Genomic DNA, 16,352 nt, shown 5'->3' on the forward strand with positions numbered 1-16,352 from the left:
TCAGGAGAAAAGCGCTATACAAATGTTAGAATTGCTTCAAGAGGAACTATAACCCAGAACTGAACTTCATCCCAACCAGTAGCTGATACCCCCTTTCCCACGAGAAATCTTCACCTTTTCTCAAATAGATCATCAGGGGGGTCTGTATGGCTGATATTGTGGTGAAACCCCTCCCACAGGGTGATGTCACGAGCAAGGTCCTAATAGTTTGCAGTCTGTGAACCTCAATGCATTGTGGGAAATAATGGCCGTTTCCAACTGCCAAGCAACCAGTCTGTGCATATGTATATGTTTAAAAAAAACTTTTAGCCTATTGCATTGTTAAGAGGGCGTGGTTATAAATAATTGCAAGTTGGTGCTGTCTGTTTTTTTTAAAGTTCCTCTTTAAAGCACTAGAGTCAGCCATACTATGGCAGGAACAAAACACATAAGTAGATAAATACTTGTTTTACATAACAAATGTATTGTTCTGTCCACATTTAGATTTCAGTGAATTTTACATAGTAAAGAGAATTCTGTTCCTGGCATTTGCCATCTTGATTCCCTCTGACTGAAGCCAATACTGATGTCATTTCCTCCCTTACTTTTCTCCTAGAAACTGCACTGGCTTAGCCAGCTTGCTTGGTAAACACGTGAGCACAGCAAGAGCAGATTTCAGCGGCTTCACACTGAACTGCCCTCCACCAATCAGTGAGGAGCAGGAATGTGGGAGGGGTGATGGCAACCTTCCTTCTCGTCGGCAATGTACCAAATTGAGCCAGTCTGACTGAGATACGATTTATTACAGCAGAAACATTTCTGATTAGATTGGAGTGCTTGCAATGCAGGATCAGGTTCCAGGCTGCATAATGAACACAGTGCAATGGGTAAAGGGAATTTGATTTTATGGCTGACAGTCACGCTTTAAGAGTTTCTTTAAGTATTTAAAAACACACCTGACCATAAACAGCAGCAAGTATATAAATAAATGTGGCCCTCTCGCCATAGACATGTGACACTGACACGCAGTGCATTCTGGGTATTAGTGCAGATTATATTCCTGCAGTAAACTCCGGCAAACCGCATCCTTGATTTTTATTTCATTCAATTGATGGTATACCTGTCATGATATAGAAAGAGCAATCAGTTCTACCATTTGCTATAAAGGTTATTGCCCCATCATGTGTTCAGAAAGGAGAATGCAGAGGGGCGGCCAGGCTCAGCAGTTCTTGGCTGGGATATGGAATCTGAAGGAACAATGCTAGAATCAGTCATGGGCGGATCCACTGCTGGCGTCATTTTTGTTGTGCTCCTTACTGGAGTCACTAGGTCCATGCCTTCGAAGAGTGACAATTGGCCGTGTGTAACGGCCCGGGAAGCTGGATCTGAAGAAGAGCAGGAGTGGTTCTCATTCTTATTGGCTGAGGTCTGGAAGGAGGCAGTCTGGATTTCCTCTGAGGATGGTCTGTCCATAGCGTGTTCCCGATGGGCGGGACTTATGGCGTCCATCTGTGGGGCGCGGGAGTTGGAGACGGTGGAGGGGGTCAGTACACGGTCGCCCTCTGGGTGGGGTATGCTGTCAGTCAGGAGGTCCAGGGGACTTGGCTGAGGGAGGGGTGGAGGCGGCGGACGCGGCACAGTCTCACGCTTGGGAGAATTTCGTGTCAGAGCTTCAAACTGAAGAAGGATCTGAAAAATACGAAATTGCAGAATTAATCAGATTGTACCTGTGGCTAAAAACACACCTCACACATATCAGCACTGTGGCCCTCATTCAATTCACTTTAAAGCGGACGTGAACTCAGAACTTCCTCTGTGCTCTAAAAAGATACGCAACAGCATAACATTTAAAGAAAAACATTTTTTGTTACAGCTGATACAAATCCTGATATAAAACTGCAATGTGTACTTCCTGCTTTCACGGAAGCAGACATAGGCTTAACATCCTGTGTTTGCAGAGGCAGCCAGCTGACACACCTGGGAGATCAAATTACAGTGGTGAGGAGGAATTAGACAGGCTTAATACATACAGGGTGTTTTTCTCTATGTTTTCCTTATGTCCTGTGCAAGAGTTCAGGTCCACTTTAATTCCTAAGTTTTCACATAGGTGACATTTTCACACCTTATAATTACGCCAAGAGCAAGCAAGAAAGAACTCAGAATCGTCCTGACAGTACTTTCTCACCAACTTTTTTTGTTGCTTTTCAACCACTGAAAAGTTATGAATTGAATATGGGCCTGTATGTCAGTATGAGGGAAGAGACTGACTAGTATTTCAAATACAATATTCTCTCTTTTTTGCTAAAGATTATTAGGCTTGCTCCTGATTTTTCCACTTCATCTGTATGCCTACAAGAGGAAGCAGCGTCATAGGCCTTTTCCATTGTCTCTACTACTGATAAATATAGTGACATACTCAACTGACACACATACACATGCTGAGAAGAGGGGAAGGGTGTATAGCTTCTTCACAAAGTAGAGATTAAAACATACTGGGGGTAGCAGAGATCAGCACACACTGCAGCTAGTTTACTATCAGTACAGGCACCGAGTGACAGCTTATACTGTACATACTGGAGGTAGCAGAGATCAGCACACACTGCAGCTAGTTTACTATCAGTACAGGCACAGAGTAACAGCTTATACTGTACATACTGGAGGTAGCAGAGATCAGCACACACTGCAGCTAGTTTACTATCAGTACAGGCACAGAGTGACAGCTTATACTGTACATACTGGTGGTAGCAGAGATCAGCACACACTGCAGCTAGTTTACTATCAGTACAGGCACAGAGTAACAGCTTATACTGTACATACTGGAGGTAGCAGAGATAAGCACACACTGCAGCTAGTTTACTATCAGTACAGGCACAGAGGATCAGTTTATACTGTACATACTGGGGGTAGCAGAGATCAGCACACACTGCAGCTAGTTTACTATCAGTACAGGCACCGAGTGACAGCTTATACTGTACATACTGGAGGTAGCAGAGATCAGCACACACTGCAGCTAGTTTACTATCAGTACAGGCACAGAGTAACAGCTTATACTGTACATACTGGAGGTAGCAGAGATCAGCACACACTGCAGCTAGTTTACTATCAGTACAGGCACAGAGTGACAGCTTATACTGTACATACTGGAGGTAGCAGAGACCAGCACACACTGCAGCTAGTTTACTATCAGTACAGGCACAGAGGATCAGTTTATACTGTACATACTGGGGGTAGCAGAGATCAGCACACACTGCAGCTAGTTTACTATCAGTACAGGCACCGAGTGACAGCTTATACTGTACATACTGGAGGTAGCAGAGATCAGCACACACTGCAGCTAGTTTACTATCAGTACAGGCACAGAGTAACAGCTTATACTGTACATACTGGAGGTAGCAGAGATCAGCACACACTGCAGCTAGTTTACTATCAGTACAGGCACAGAGTGACAGCTTATACTGTACATACTGGTGGTAGCAGAGATCAGCACACACTGCAGCTAGTTTACTATCAGTACAGGCACAGAGTGACAGCTTATACTGTACATACTGGAGGTAGCAGAGATCAGCACACACTGCAGCTAGTTTACTATCAGTACAGGCACAGAGTGACAGCTTACACTGTACATACTGGTGGTAGCAGAGATCAGCACGCACTGCAGCTAGTTTACTATCAGTACAGGCACAGAGTAACAGCTTATACTGTACATACTGGAGGTAGCAGAGATCAGCACACACTGCAGCTAGTTTACTATCAGTACAGGCACAGAGTGACAGCTTATACTGTACATACTGGTGGTAGCAGAGATCAGCACGCACTGCAACTAGTTTACTATCAGTACAGGCACAGAGTAACAGCTTATACTGTACATACTGGTGGTAGCAGAGACCAGCACACACTGCAGCTAGTTTACTATCAGTACAGACACAGAGTAACAGCTTATACTGTACATACTGGAGGTAGCAGAGATCAGCACACACTGCAGCTAGTTTACTATCAGTACAGGCACAGAGTAACAGCTTATACTGTACATACTGGAGGTAGCAGAGATCAGCACACACTGCAGCTAGTTTACTATCAGTACAGGCACAGAGTGACAGCTTATACTGTACATAGTGGAGGCAGCAGAGATCAGCACACACTGCAACTAGTTTACTATCAGTACAGGCACAGAGGATCAGTTTATACTGTACATACTGGAGGTAGCAGAGATCAGCACATACTGCAGCTAGTTTACTATCAGTACAGGCACAGAGTGACAGCTTATACTGTACATACTGGAGGCAGCAGAGATCAGCACACACTGCAGCTAGTTTACTATCAGTACAGGCACAGAGTGACAGCCTATACTGTACATACTGGAGGTAGCAGAGACCAGCACACACTGCAGCTAGTTTACTATCAGTACAGGCACAGAGTGACAGCTTATACTGTACATACTGGAGGTAGCAGAGACCAGCACACACTGCAGCTAGTTTACTATCAGTACAGGCACAGAGTAACAGCACATACTGTACATACTGGAGGCAGCAGAGATGAGCACACATTGCAGCTAGTTAACTATCAGTACAGGCAGAGAGTAACAGCTTATACTGTACATACTGGAGGCAGCAGAGATCAGCACACTGTGCAGCTAGTTTACTATCAGTACAGGCACAGAGTAACAGCTTATACTGTACATACTGGAGGTAGCAGAGATCAGCACATACTGCAGCTAGTTTACCATCGCTTATACTGCACACACTGGAGCTTTTTCCACTCTAATACTGGGAATACACCACAAGTTTTTTCGGCAGATAGATGGTTCGATAGATAATTTCTGACATGTCCGATCCTATTTTTTATTGTTTTTCTGATTGATTTCTCATAGAAGTGAATGGAAATAGATAAAAAAAAAATACAAGAGTACTGAGCGGGAAATCGAGCAGAAAAACAAATCGAAAATCGATCGGATGGAAAATCGACCGAAAAAACACATTGTGTATTCCCAGCATAAGAGCAGACTTGGGTGATATCAGCAGTGTCAGCTGAGTACATGTTCAGGTTTCACTGTTAGTTACAGAAAAAGAAAAAAATGATTTCCCACCTTCCTGGCCTTGTCTGTCACTGGCCCGGGGGGTCCCCCATTCAGATTCATCAGGTTGCTCCTCACTACGGCCAACATGTGATCATGTGACAGGAGGTCAGAGGTCATGAGAGCAGCGATGGCACACATGGTGCGCTGTAAGGAAACAGAGGGCAGATTACAGCGGGTCATCTCATGGGGCCTTCTCCCTCCACAGAGCCGGTACTTTCATTCTTATAAATTGTAAGTGTAAAGCTTGCATACATGTATCACCTTCTCATGTTCAGTTCCTAAACATAATGGGGTCAATCGATAAAGCATTTCTGAATTCGGTAATGCAGAAAACAGCTGACTTTACCGAGCACTTAGGAAAATGTCAATTCATAAAAGCTGTTACAGCATGAAAAGCTGAAATTACCGAGCAGTGAGGTAAATTACCAACTTGTGCGGTAATTACCTCAACACATGTCAGTAGAAGCAGCACCTGTACCCCTGCAAGTCTGACTGATGGAATCTGATAGAACCCGCGGCCTTCACTGGTGTGACAAGCTTTTATACCCCCTAGGCAGCAGCAGAGCGAGAACGGAATAAAACAGGCATCCCCTGAATGCCTTCAGCTGTTTAACCTCTTGGGTTCCTGTTTGAAGATGTGTAGGAGCTAGTGAGGAAAATGACCTAAGCATGGCATGTGTAAAATTCTTGAAATTTTTCTAAGCTGTGGTAATTAAATAGAATGTTAAGAAAGACTAATAGACAGATGAGATTCAAAGCAGATTCAGAGCAAGCAGAGGCAGTATAACAAACATGTACATCTAAAGGGATGCCTGGTATGTCTCTTCTATTCTAATTCCCTCACTGCACGGAACAGCTTATAACTCTCTCCTTGAAAAATGGGGGAGAAACCGAGAGCCCAATATGGTGTAGTATGTTAATATGGAGAGATCTGTTGTGAATAAATGAAATGATTATACTCACAAGGGTGGGTCGCCACAAAGGCAACCACTGGACAGGCCGGCAGAGAGAATTGTAACCTGACCCCGCTCAGGTTTAAAAAGTCGCTCTCTGTAGATAGGAGAAAATGGGGATACACCCCTCCACCAAGGGTGGACTAGATAATATTGAAATACGATAACAGAGGCGGCAAGCAGAATAAAATTAGTTAAAATTGTTAAAAAGGGGGAAGTGGGTGGACTCACCTCCCTTCTGAAAAAAAGGCCGGACAGTGGACAGGTTACTTACAGTCTTTAGTAACATTTAATAGTAACTCCAAAAGTGCAACGCGTTTCACGGGTAACAGTCCCGCTTCTTCAGGCAAACGATTTTTGGAGGGTGCAAAATCAGGTCATGAACCAGGTAGAGCGCCTCTGTCTCCTCTCTCCTGCTGTTACTAACAGGTTTTTGTCAAGGGGCCTCAGCAATTCACCGAACTTTTAAAGCACCCGTGAAATTTTTTAAAAAATTACCACACAAAAGTCTAAAATACCGAATGTGGTATTTTCCAGACCAGATTTTTATTTTCGCACAGCCTTTTATGAATCGACCCCATTTGTCAAAGGCGGGAAAAAAAAAAAACACGTGGTTATCAGGATCAGGTAAGTATTGCTTTACACGTGGCCAGGCTGAGGTCTATATTATTTTCAGTGCATCTTGAGACTTAAGGCTTGATTCACAAAGCGGTGCTAACAGTTAGCACCCTGGTGAAAAGCCCCTTATCACGCCTAAACTCAGTTTAGGCATGATAAGTTTAGGCGTGATAAGTTTAAGCACCAACTGGGTTAGCACCGCAGTGCACAGCTGATCAAAAGTTTTGCTCTAGCAAAGTCTGTTGCACTTCACATAGAGTTTAATGGCGCTGCTTTGCGCGCGGGACTTTCTGCGCGATCTAAACTTATCACGCCTAAACAGGCTTTTCACCAGCGTGGTGCAATGATTATCACGCCTAAAGTCTCTAACTGAGTTAGCACCGCTTTGTGAATCGAGCCCATAAACTCATAACCTGCTGTGTTCATTGCTTATCCTTTACTAGCTGACCCAGATTCCTGTCTTAACACCCTCTCATATGAGAAGGTCAGAGAAAAGTCCCCTAGATACACCTCTAGTGTCTACTCACCTTCTTTCATAATTTCTTAACCCTCCTGGCGGTTAATTTTTTTTGCCAAATTGGCAAAAATCCTTTTTTTTTTTTATTTATTTTTTTTGTGTTTCATGTAAAGCTACCAGAGTGGTAGCTACATGAAACACCACTGGAGGGTGCATGTGTCCCTCTAGTGCGATCGTCGCCGGCATCAATAGCAAACAGGGGAACGCGTATATAATGCCCCAGTGACGTCAGACACCTCCGATCCAGCCCATAGCGTTGCCCGGAACTCATTGGTCCGGGCAGCGCAGGGCTCTGGCGGGGGGGGGCTCTTGCGTCGCTGCGTACGGGTGATCGACACAGAGCGGCGGCGATCAAGCTGTACGCGCGGCTAGCAAAGTGCTAGCTGCGCGTACAGCATTTTAAATGGAGGAAATCGCCCCACCAGGGGCTGAGATATCTTCCTGCGCGGCATAGCCCGAGCTCAGCTCGGGCTTACCGCCAGGAAGGTTTTAATTAAGAGTTTGTTTACATAATTATCTTCAATACTGGAGCTTAAAGAGAACCAGAGATGAAACAACCTCATGTATTTTACCATTTATATCAATGGGAACATGACAGTAAATACCTACTCTGCTCTTTGTTTCATCTTTCACTGCTCAGTCTGAGACTCAGTCTGAGACTGAGCATTCACTCTGACTTTGCTCAGGATTCATTATAGCCGAGTCAGTCTTCTGTGATGTCTTTTCAAGCCTAAGCCTGCCCCCTCGTGGCTCTGATTTCCTGCTACGAGGATACATAGCAGTAAACACGTCTGCTATCGAACAAGTCTTTGGTCCTCCTCCACAGCAATTGGAAGGACTCTCGTCCCCAGTGCTTCGGAAGATGGTCACATCTGTACTGCGCAGAGGCTGTGAGGAGTGCAAAACAAGCATTCCACCTAGCAGGCCAAATAACTCAACCAGAGGACAAGCTTGAACAAACAGGAAGGACTGAGGACCAGGAAGGCTCTAGAGTCTCACTTATCTGGCACAGATACCATATATGTGTGCTTGCAGGGGGCTTGAGAAGACAAGCAACCGGCATTAAAAATAACACTAACCTCCCCCAATGGTTTAACTGCACAGCGGTGTGCAACAGAAATTTATAGAAAATCAAGACTAGAGACTTTCTAGTACAAAAACAGGGCTGCCACACGGACCAGCAGCTCTCACCGTTCACGCTGCTCTCCCGTCGCTGAAGCCCATTTGCTTTGCCGTTGCTATGACAGCAGAGCTCTGTGAGCGGGTCAGGAGACGATTTCATTGGTTCCTGACCCTGTGAGCCAATCACAGTGTTCACTGGGTCAGGAGCCAATGAAATTGGTTCCTGACTGGGAGCTCTGCTGTCATAGTGACAGCAGAGCAAGTAATGTGCAAGCGCGGTAATTGAAATCTATGCTCTGGCAGGGATTAATATATACATGTTTATGTCATGTTACGCGTGAATTCAGGTACCCCTTAACACCAACCGGTGTCCCTGTCACGAATCACCTATTCTCACAATTAAGGCACAATTCTCAAATCGGGACACTTTATGCATTAACCGCTAGCGGAACACCGCTCACTAAGTCGTCCTCACTAGTTTCACACATTCGTTGTCCTCTTCCAGCGAGCGATTTAACATCTCGAACACAACTTCACAGTTCAGGAGCGATGACCTGGAGGGCACAGAAAAGTTATCAGATAGTTTACAGTATAACTGCACTTACACACAAAAATATAATGATTTGTTTGCATCCCACCCCAGTGAGCACCAAAGAACTGAACTGAAACCCCTACCTACGTTGTGCGGATACAGAGATCTGGCCACTGCAGCCCAGAGCTCCTCCCATCAACACTAGCAGCTGTAAACCAGAGTGATGTCACATCCTGTCTACTCATAGAAGCTAGGAACCAACAAACCCAAGTTATCTGTTTGCTTGGCACTGTACACACACTTGTATCTCAGCATGTCCCCTTGGGCACAATTTAAGCTGCCCATTAACAATGCAATTTTTATGAACGATTTTATGTTGTGATCAAATAAATCAGATGAAATTGTATAAAGAAACAAATGAGCAGTTGCTCATGAGAAATTAAAAATCTTATAGTGGATCATATACAGCAAAGTCTGCGGTATCCGGCACAGGCAGGGATTGCTTGATGCCAGATACATGTGCATGCCGGGTGCTTGAGCCAATGCTAAATTAAAGGGAACCTGAGGTGGGAGGGATAGAGGGATATGCCGGAGGCTGCCATATTTATTACCTTTTAAACAATACCAGTTGCCTGGCAGCCCTGCTGATCTAATACATTTAGCCATAGACCCTAATACATTTAGCCATAGACCCTGAACAAGCATGCAGCAGAACAGGTACTCTGACTCATCTGACTCTGGTTTTACTGGATTAGCCATATGCTAAATCCAGGGTTTAGACTCAGACACTATTTATGGTAGATGACCTACCCCCATCTACCACACTTTAACCACCCTGGCATTCTATTCTATTAAATGCGCCAGGGTGGCGGCGCAGCAGTATTTTTTTATTTTTTTTTAAATCATGTAGCTAGCCTCGCGCTAGCTACATGATTCCCCCCTCCCTGTGGTGTCCCTCCCACCCCTCCGATCGCCGCCTTCGCGTATGCCCATAAGGAAATCCCGTTCTGAACGGGATTTCCTTTAGGGCTTCCCCCGTCGCCGTGGCGACGATTGTGATGACGTTGAGACGTCATCGGGAGTCCCGATCCACCCCTCGGCGCTGTCTGGCACTGCTTGGCTAGGCTGCGCACGGGGTCTTGGGGGGGGGGGCCTGTAATGCGGCGGGTAGCGGCACATCGGCGGCGATCGTCCTAAACACGCAGCTAGCAAAGTGCTAGCTGCATGTTTAAAAAAAAAAGAGAAAAGAAGAAAAATCGGCCTGAGCGGTGCCCTCCAGCGGTAATGGACGAGCTGAGCTCGTCATTAACGCCAAGGAGGTTAACTCTCTCAGTCAAGCACCTTTTCCACAGCCCTACCTTATGTGTCCCTCCCCCACCCGCTTCAGATTGTAAGCTCGGTCTTGAGTTGCTGGGTCTCACATGATCGTGCATCTTATCCCCTGTTTGCATGTATAACCGTGTGCTATGTTGTATAACCGTTTGCTACTGCTCTGCCTGTTACCCCTTGTGTATGTATTCCTATTTATTGTCCGGCGCTGCGTAATATGTTGCCACTTTATAAATACAATAAATAATAATGCCAGAAGATCGACAGGACCACCGGGCAACTGGCATTGTTTGCAAGGAATAAATATGGCAGCCTCCATATCCCTCTCACCTTGGGTTTCCTTTTACACTAACCTCCCCTCCCGAAGTGGCAGAAATAATGTACTGACCACATCTTCTGAGATTTTCCACAGTGTGGAACGTCTTGTATTTTTTAATAATACTTTGCACTGTAGCCACTGGAACTTGAAAACATTTAGAAATGGCCTCGTAGCCCTTTCCTGACTTGTGAGCAGCCACAATGTGCAGCCGCAGGTCCTCACTGAGCTCCTTTGTCTTAGCCTATTTTTCACCTGTTGAGTTGATGAAAACAGCTGTTCCCAATTAATCAGGATAATTAGGATGCTTTAGAACAACTTGGACTATTTGGAATGGCACAGACTGAGTTTGTGAAGGGTATGAATAAATTTGAACAGGACACATTTTGCTCAAATGTAAATAAGAGCTGAGATTTTTTTTTTCCCCCACAATAATGCCTTTTATACTTTGTCTTGTTATCTTTTGGGCAACATATATAGTCATTTCCCATCAAAAAAAATTACTTGCTGGTTGAATAAAAGTTACCAAGTCAAAATTTGCCAGGAGTATGAATAATTATGGGCAGCACTGTATAAAGACCCATAGTAAGATGAAAAGGCATCAGAGGCCCAGTGCACACCGAGCGGTTTTTGGAGCGATCCGCCGGCCACATCCGCCTATAAAAGCGCTTGTCTAATGTATTGCAATGGGATGGTGCACACCGGCAGTTTGCGGTTTTTGCCAAGCCGCAAACGCGCCTCCTGCTGCGCGTTTGCGGTTTTCGGAAGCGTTTCATCCTCAATGTAAAGTATAGGAAAAACGCAAACCGCTCTGAACACTAGTTCAGAGCGGTTTGCCAGGCATTTTTGTTACAGTAGCTGTTCAGTAACAGCTTTTACTGTAACAATATGTGTAATCTGCTACACAAAAACGCACGCAAAACCGCTAGGTATGTTTAGAAAACCTCTCTAAACATACCTAGAATCGCTCTGAAATCAGCTCACAAAACCGCTAGCGTATTGCGGATCTGCTAGCGGTTTTGGTGTGCACTGGGCCTTACTCTGAGAGAAATCTACATTTTACATGTATTGCATTTTGAACTTGAACAATTTTGTATGACAGTTGTCCTTTAAAGTTGGACATGTTTACACGTGTTAAAAAGCCCAGAGACTCCCTATGATCTGGCAGGGAGTGCTGCCTGAGTCCGCTGGATGACTTTGCCCTGACAGCAGTCTGTGTCCGCGGCTTCTGCTGTCATCACGGATCCATCAGCGCGGACACTGCGACCTTGTGGTGTCACCACTCACCCTCTGATAAAATGCTGCACTTCCTCCTGCGTCAGGAACACTCGCTGCCCCCGGGTCACTGTCACAACCAGCTGAGCCTCCTGCAGACAGTCGCCAGGGTGAGAGGGCTCCGCTCTGCGGGGAGAGAGAGAGAGACAAAAGCAGCGCTTGTCAGTGCATCTCTTGCAGGAAACGGCTGTATCACCACCAACATAAGTATATGGACGGTTGTCTTATTGTTTACTACCTGCGATGTTCCTGCTGACCTCCCTTACTCCACACGCAAACACAGACTATTTAAAGTGGACCTCCGGTGTAAAAATAAAACCCACACTACCAGCACAGGCAGCAGACGTTTTAACAGAATAGCGGGATAAAAAAACCTGTGCCATAAAATCCAGGTTTGCTTGTTAGCCACACCCCCTCTCTGAAAAACTGCCATGGCAGTTTTCTGCATTTGCAAAGACTGCTAAGAGAATGTATCACCTGTGGGAGGGAGGAACCTCACAGTGTGGCCTAAGAAGTACTCAGTTTCTACCTGTGCCAACGAACCAGCCTATCACAGAGAGGTACTCTGCTTCTACCTGTGCCACTGAGCCATCCTATATCAGCGAGGTACTCTGCTTCTACCTGTGCCACTGAGCCAGCTTATCACAGAGAGGTACTCTGCTTCTACCTATGTCACTAAGCCAGCCTATCACAGAGAGATGCTCTGCTTCTACCTGTGCCACTGACCCAGCCTATTACAGAGAGGTACTCTGCTTCTACCTGTGCCACTGAGCCAGCTTATCACAGAGAGGTACTCTGCTTCTACCTGTGCCACCGAGCCAGCCTATCACAGATAGGTACCCTGCTTCTAGCTATGCCACTGAGCCAGCCTATCACAGAGAGATGCTCTGCTTCTACCTGTGCCACTGAGCCAGCCTATCACAGAGAGGTGCTCTGCTTCTACCTGTGCCACTGAGCCAGCCTATCACAGAGAGGTACTCTGCTTCTACCTGTGTCACTAAGCCAGCCTATCACAGAGAGATGCTCTGCTTCTACCTGTGCCACTGACCCAGCCTATTACAGAGAGGTGCTCTGCTTCTACCTGTGCCACTGAGCCAGCCTATCACATGAAGGTGCTCTGCTTCTACCTGTGCCACTGAGCCAGCCTATCACAGATAGGTACCCTGCTTCTACCTGTGCCACTGAGCCAGCTTATCACAGAGAGGTACTCTGCTTCTACCTGTGCCACCGAGCCAGCCTATCACAGAGAGATGCTCTGCTTCTACCTGTGCCACTGAGCCAGCCTATCACAGAGAGATGCTCTGCTTCTACCTGTGCCACTGAGCCAGCCTATCACAGAGAGGTACTCTGCTTCTACCTGTGCCACTGAGCCAGCCTATCACAGAGAGGTACTCTGCTTTTACCTGTGCCACTGAGCCAGCCTATCACAAAGAGGTACTCTGCTTCTACCTGTACCACTGTGCCAGCTAATCACAGAGCGGTACTCTGCCTCTACCTGGACCACTGAGCCAGTACCACTGAGCCAGCCTATCACAGATAAGTACTCTGCTCCTACCTGTATCACTGAGCCAGCCTAAGGAGAACAGACATAGTAAGTGGCATTCTGGCTCCGATGTGGAGAACTATGGCGAATAGCTTAGGTAAGAGACGCCATTTAATGCTGCATCCAGAGCCTTATACACAAGTTGGAGAACTATCGCCCATAGCGATCACTGTTGGATCATTAGGGTGCCAGTTTGGGGAATGAGCATTGTAGAGATATGCTGCTCTGCTGCAGTTGACCCAGCTGTTGTCAGCGATCTTATGGAGAAGACAGCAGCACCCTGGGGGTAGCGTACTGCAGAGCTGGACCAGATAGACTTCTAGGGGCTGGAAGAAGCCTGCAGGTAAGTATTAAGCTTAGTAAAGTGTAAATAAGTTAAATCCATGTGCAGATATAACGAGTGATGAAGAGGACCTGCCTGCTATCGTTTTTCGTTTAGGTTTAATAATAATTCCTGTTTTGAAATCTCTGAATGTTGTACATGGACACAGGAAGTCTGTCCTATGCATCTGATTTCCTCAGTGTACGCTACAATGACTATTGGTTCCTCAGAAACATCTGCCTCATTCCCAGCAGTGCTGGTTTACACCTAAAACAGGTGCTTCACCTGGCCAACTCCACTCTCGCACTGTAGCCTCCCAACCTGACAGCCATCACCGGTGATCTCAGAATCTGTTTGTGATTAATACAGATTACCCAGATGGCTCAGGGGCTAAAAGAGACCGAAAAGCCCTCCTACTAAAAAGCAACGCTGAGTGTAATTTGTCTTCACAAAACAGAGGGTATTTTGCACAATTCAGCTGTAGTGTAGTATGGAGGTTGTCATGTTTACTTCCTTTTAAAGGATACCTGAGGTGACATGTGACATGATGAGATAGACATGTATGTACAGTGCCAGGCACACAAATAACTATGCTGTGTTCCTTTTTTTCTTTCTCTGCCTGAAAGAGTTAAATATCAGGTATGTAAGTGGCTGACTCAGTCCTGACTCAGACAGGAAGTCACTACAGTGTGAGCCTTACCAATAAGAAATTCCAACTATAAAAACTTTCCTAGCAGAAAATGGCTTCTGAGAGCAGGGAAGAGATAAAAAGGATCAATAGTTCATACATTTTAGCTCTGGGATACTTCAATTAATGTGTCATTGAGCAAAAACTATACAACTGTTAAAACCTATAAAGTAGATTTAAACATAAAATAAACCTGTGGAATATCTTAAAAAGTCATTTTTAGGAGAGGGAAGATAGATACAATCTATATCAGGGTCCTGGATGTGTGCCTGGCTTTCAGGGGCATAAGGGATGCTTTGAATATTACATTGATGCATTATGGGAAACCAAAGTTGCTCACTTAAAGCTGAATTATCTCAAACACCTTGTGTTTACACATCCTTGTAATACGCAGGTCACATTACCTTTCTGTCCCCTCTGTGCTCTCCCTATTGCTGCTCCGCGATTGGCCGTCACTGCCAGTCTTGCTTCCAGCGTCAGAGGACAGACTACGAGAAGACTTATCCTGTACAGAGTCCTGGGAGCTGTGCCCACTGTCACTGTCATCCCAGCCACCACCAGGAACTCCAGAGCGGTGACAGCCTGAAATACATAATATACAGAAACTGTATGACCACTGTCACCCCAGCCACCACCAGGAACTCCAGAACTGTGACAGCCTGAAATACAGAATATACAGAGACTGTATGACCACTGTCACCCCAACCACCACCAGGAACTCCAGAGCGGTGACAGCCTGAAATACATAATATATAGAAACTGTATGACCACTGTCACCCCAGCCTCCACCAAGGACTCCAGAACTGTGACAGCCTGAAAGACATACATCATATACAGAAATTGTATGACCACTGTCACCCCAGCCACCACCAGGGACTCCTGAGCGGTGACAGCGTGAAATACATAATATACATATTATACAGAAACTGTATGACCCCTGTCACCATCACCCCAGCCACCACCAGGAACTCCAGAGCAGTGACAGGCTGAAATACACAATATACAGAAACTGTATGACCACTGTCACTGTCATCCCAGCCACCACCAGGAACTCCAGAGCAGTGACAGCCTGAAAGACAGAATACACAGAAACTGTATGACCACTGTCACCCCAGCCACCACCAGGAACCTCAGTGCGGTGGCAGCCTGAAAGACATACATAATATACAGGAACTGTATGAACACTGTCACCCCAGGCACCACAAGGATCTCCAGAGCAGTGACAGCCTAAAGGCAAACACAATATACAGGAACTGTATGACCACTGTCACCCCAGCCACCACCAGGATCTCCAGAAGTGTGACAGCCTGAAAGACATAATACACAGAAACTGTATGACCACTGTCACCCCAGCCACCACCAGGAACCTCAGTGCGGTGGCAGCCTGAAAGACATACATAATATACAGGAACTGTATGAACACTGTCACCCCAGGCACCACAAGGATCTCCAGAGCAGTGACAGCCTAAAGGCAAACACAATATATAGGAACTGTATGACTACTGTCACCCCAGCCACCACCAGGGACTCCAGAGTAGTGACAGCCTGAAATACATAATATACATAATATATAGAAATTGTATGACCACTGTCACCATCACCCCAGCCACCACCAGAACTCCAGAGCGGTGACAGCCTGAAATACATAATATACAGAAATTGTATGACCACTGTCACTGTCACCCCAGCCACCACCAGAACTCCAGAGCGGTGACAGCCTAAATACATAATATAAAGAAATTGTATGACCACTGTCACTGTCACCCCAGCCACCACCAGGAACTGCAGAGCGATGACAGCCTGAAAGACATAATATACAGAAACTTTATGACCACTGTCACCCCAGCCACCACCAGGAACTGCAGGATAGTGACACCCTGAAATACATACATAACAGACATAACATACAGAAACTGTATGACCACTGTCACCCCAGCCACCACCAGGATCTGCAGAGAGGTGACAGTCTGAAAGACAAAATATACAGGAACCCTATGACCACTGTCACCCCAGCCACCACCAGGAACTCCAGAGAGGTGACAGCCTGAAAGACGAGCGACGGCAGCCTGAAATACATACATAAT

At 45.9% G+C, this 16,352-nt stretch overlaps 1 protein-coding gene across 2 annotated transcripts in view; it reads right to left on the reverse strand.

The window, feature by feature from the left end:
* Nucleotides 1–1,059: 1,059 nt before the first annotated feature.
* The window catches only part of TEPSIN (TEPSIN adaptor related protein complex 4 accessory protein), a 42,681-nt gene continuing 27,388 nt past the window's right edge, over nt 1,060–16,352 (reverse strand). Inside the window, exons 9-13 of one of the 2 annotated variants that reach the window (XM_068262059.1) lie at nt 14,673–14,850; nt 11,728–11,841; nt 8,739–8,817; nt 5,063–5,197; nt 1,060–1,668 (exon numbers count right to left, since the gene is read on the reverse strand). In XM_068262059.1, the coding sequence (XP_068118160.1) occupies nt 1,159–1,668; nt 5,063–5,197; nt 8,739–8,817; nt 11,728–11,841; nt 14,673–14,850 (1,016 nt within the window). In that variant the 3' untranslated portion in view covers nt 1,060–1,158. Of the gene's footprint in view, nt 1,669–5,062; nt 5,198–8,724; nt 8,818–11,727; nt 11,842–14,672; nt 14,851–16,352 lie in introns of those variants that run through there. The other variant, XM_068262060.1, reaches the window with a different exon arrangement.

This window comes from Hyperolius riggenbachi, chromosome 12, assembly GCF_040937935.1.
Source record: "Hyperolius riggenbachi isolate aHypRig1 chromosome 12, aHypRig1.pri, whole genome shotgun sequence".
In the NCBI taxonomy this organism is placed as follows: Eukaryota; Metazoa; Chordata; class Amphibia; order Anura; family Hyperoliidae; genus Hyperolius; species Hyperolius riggenbachi.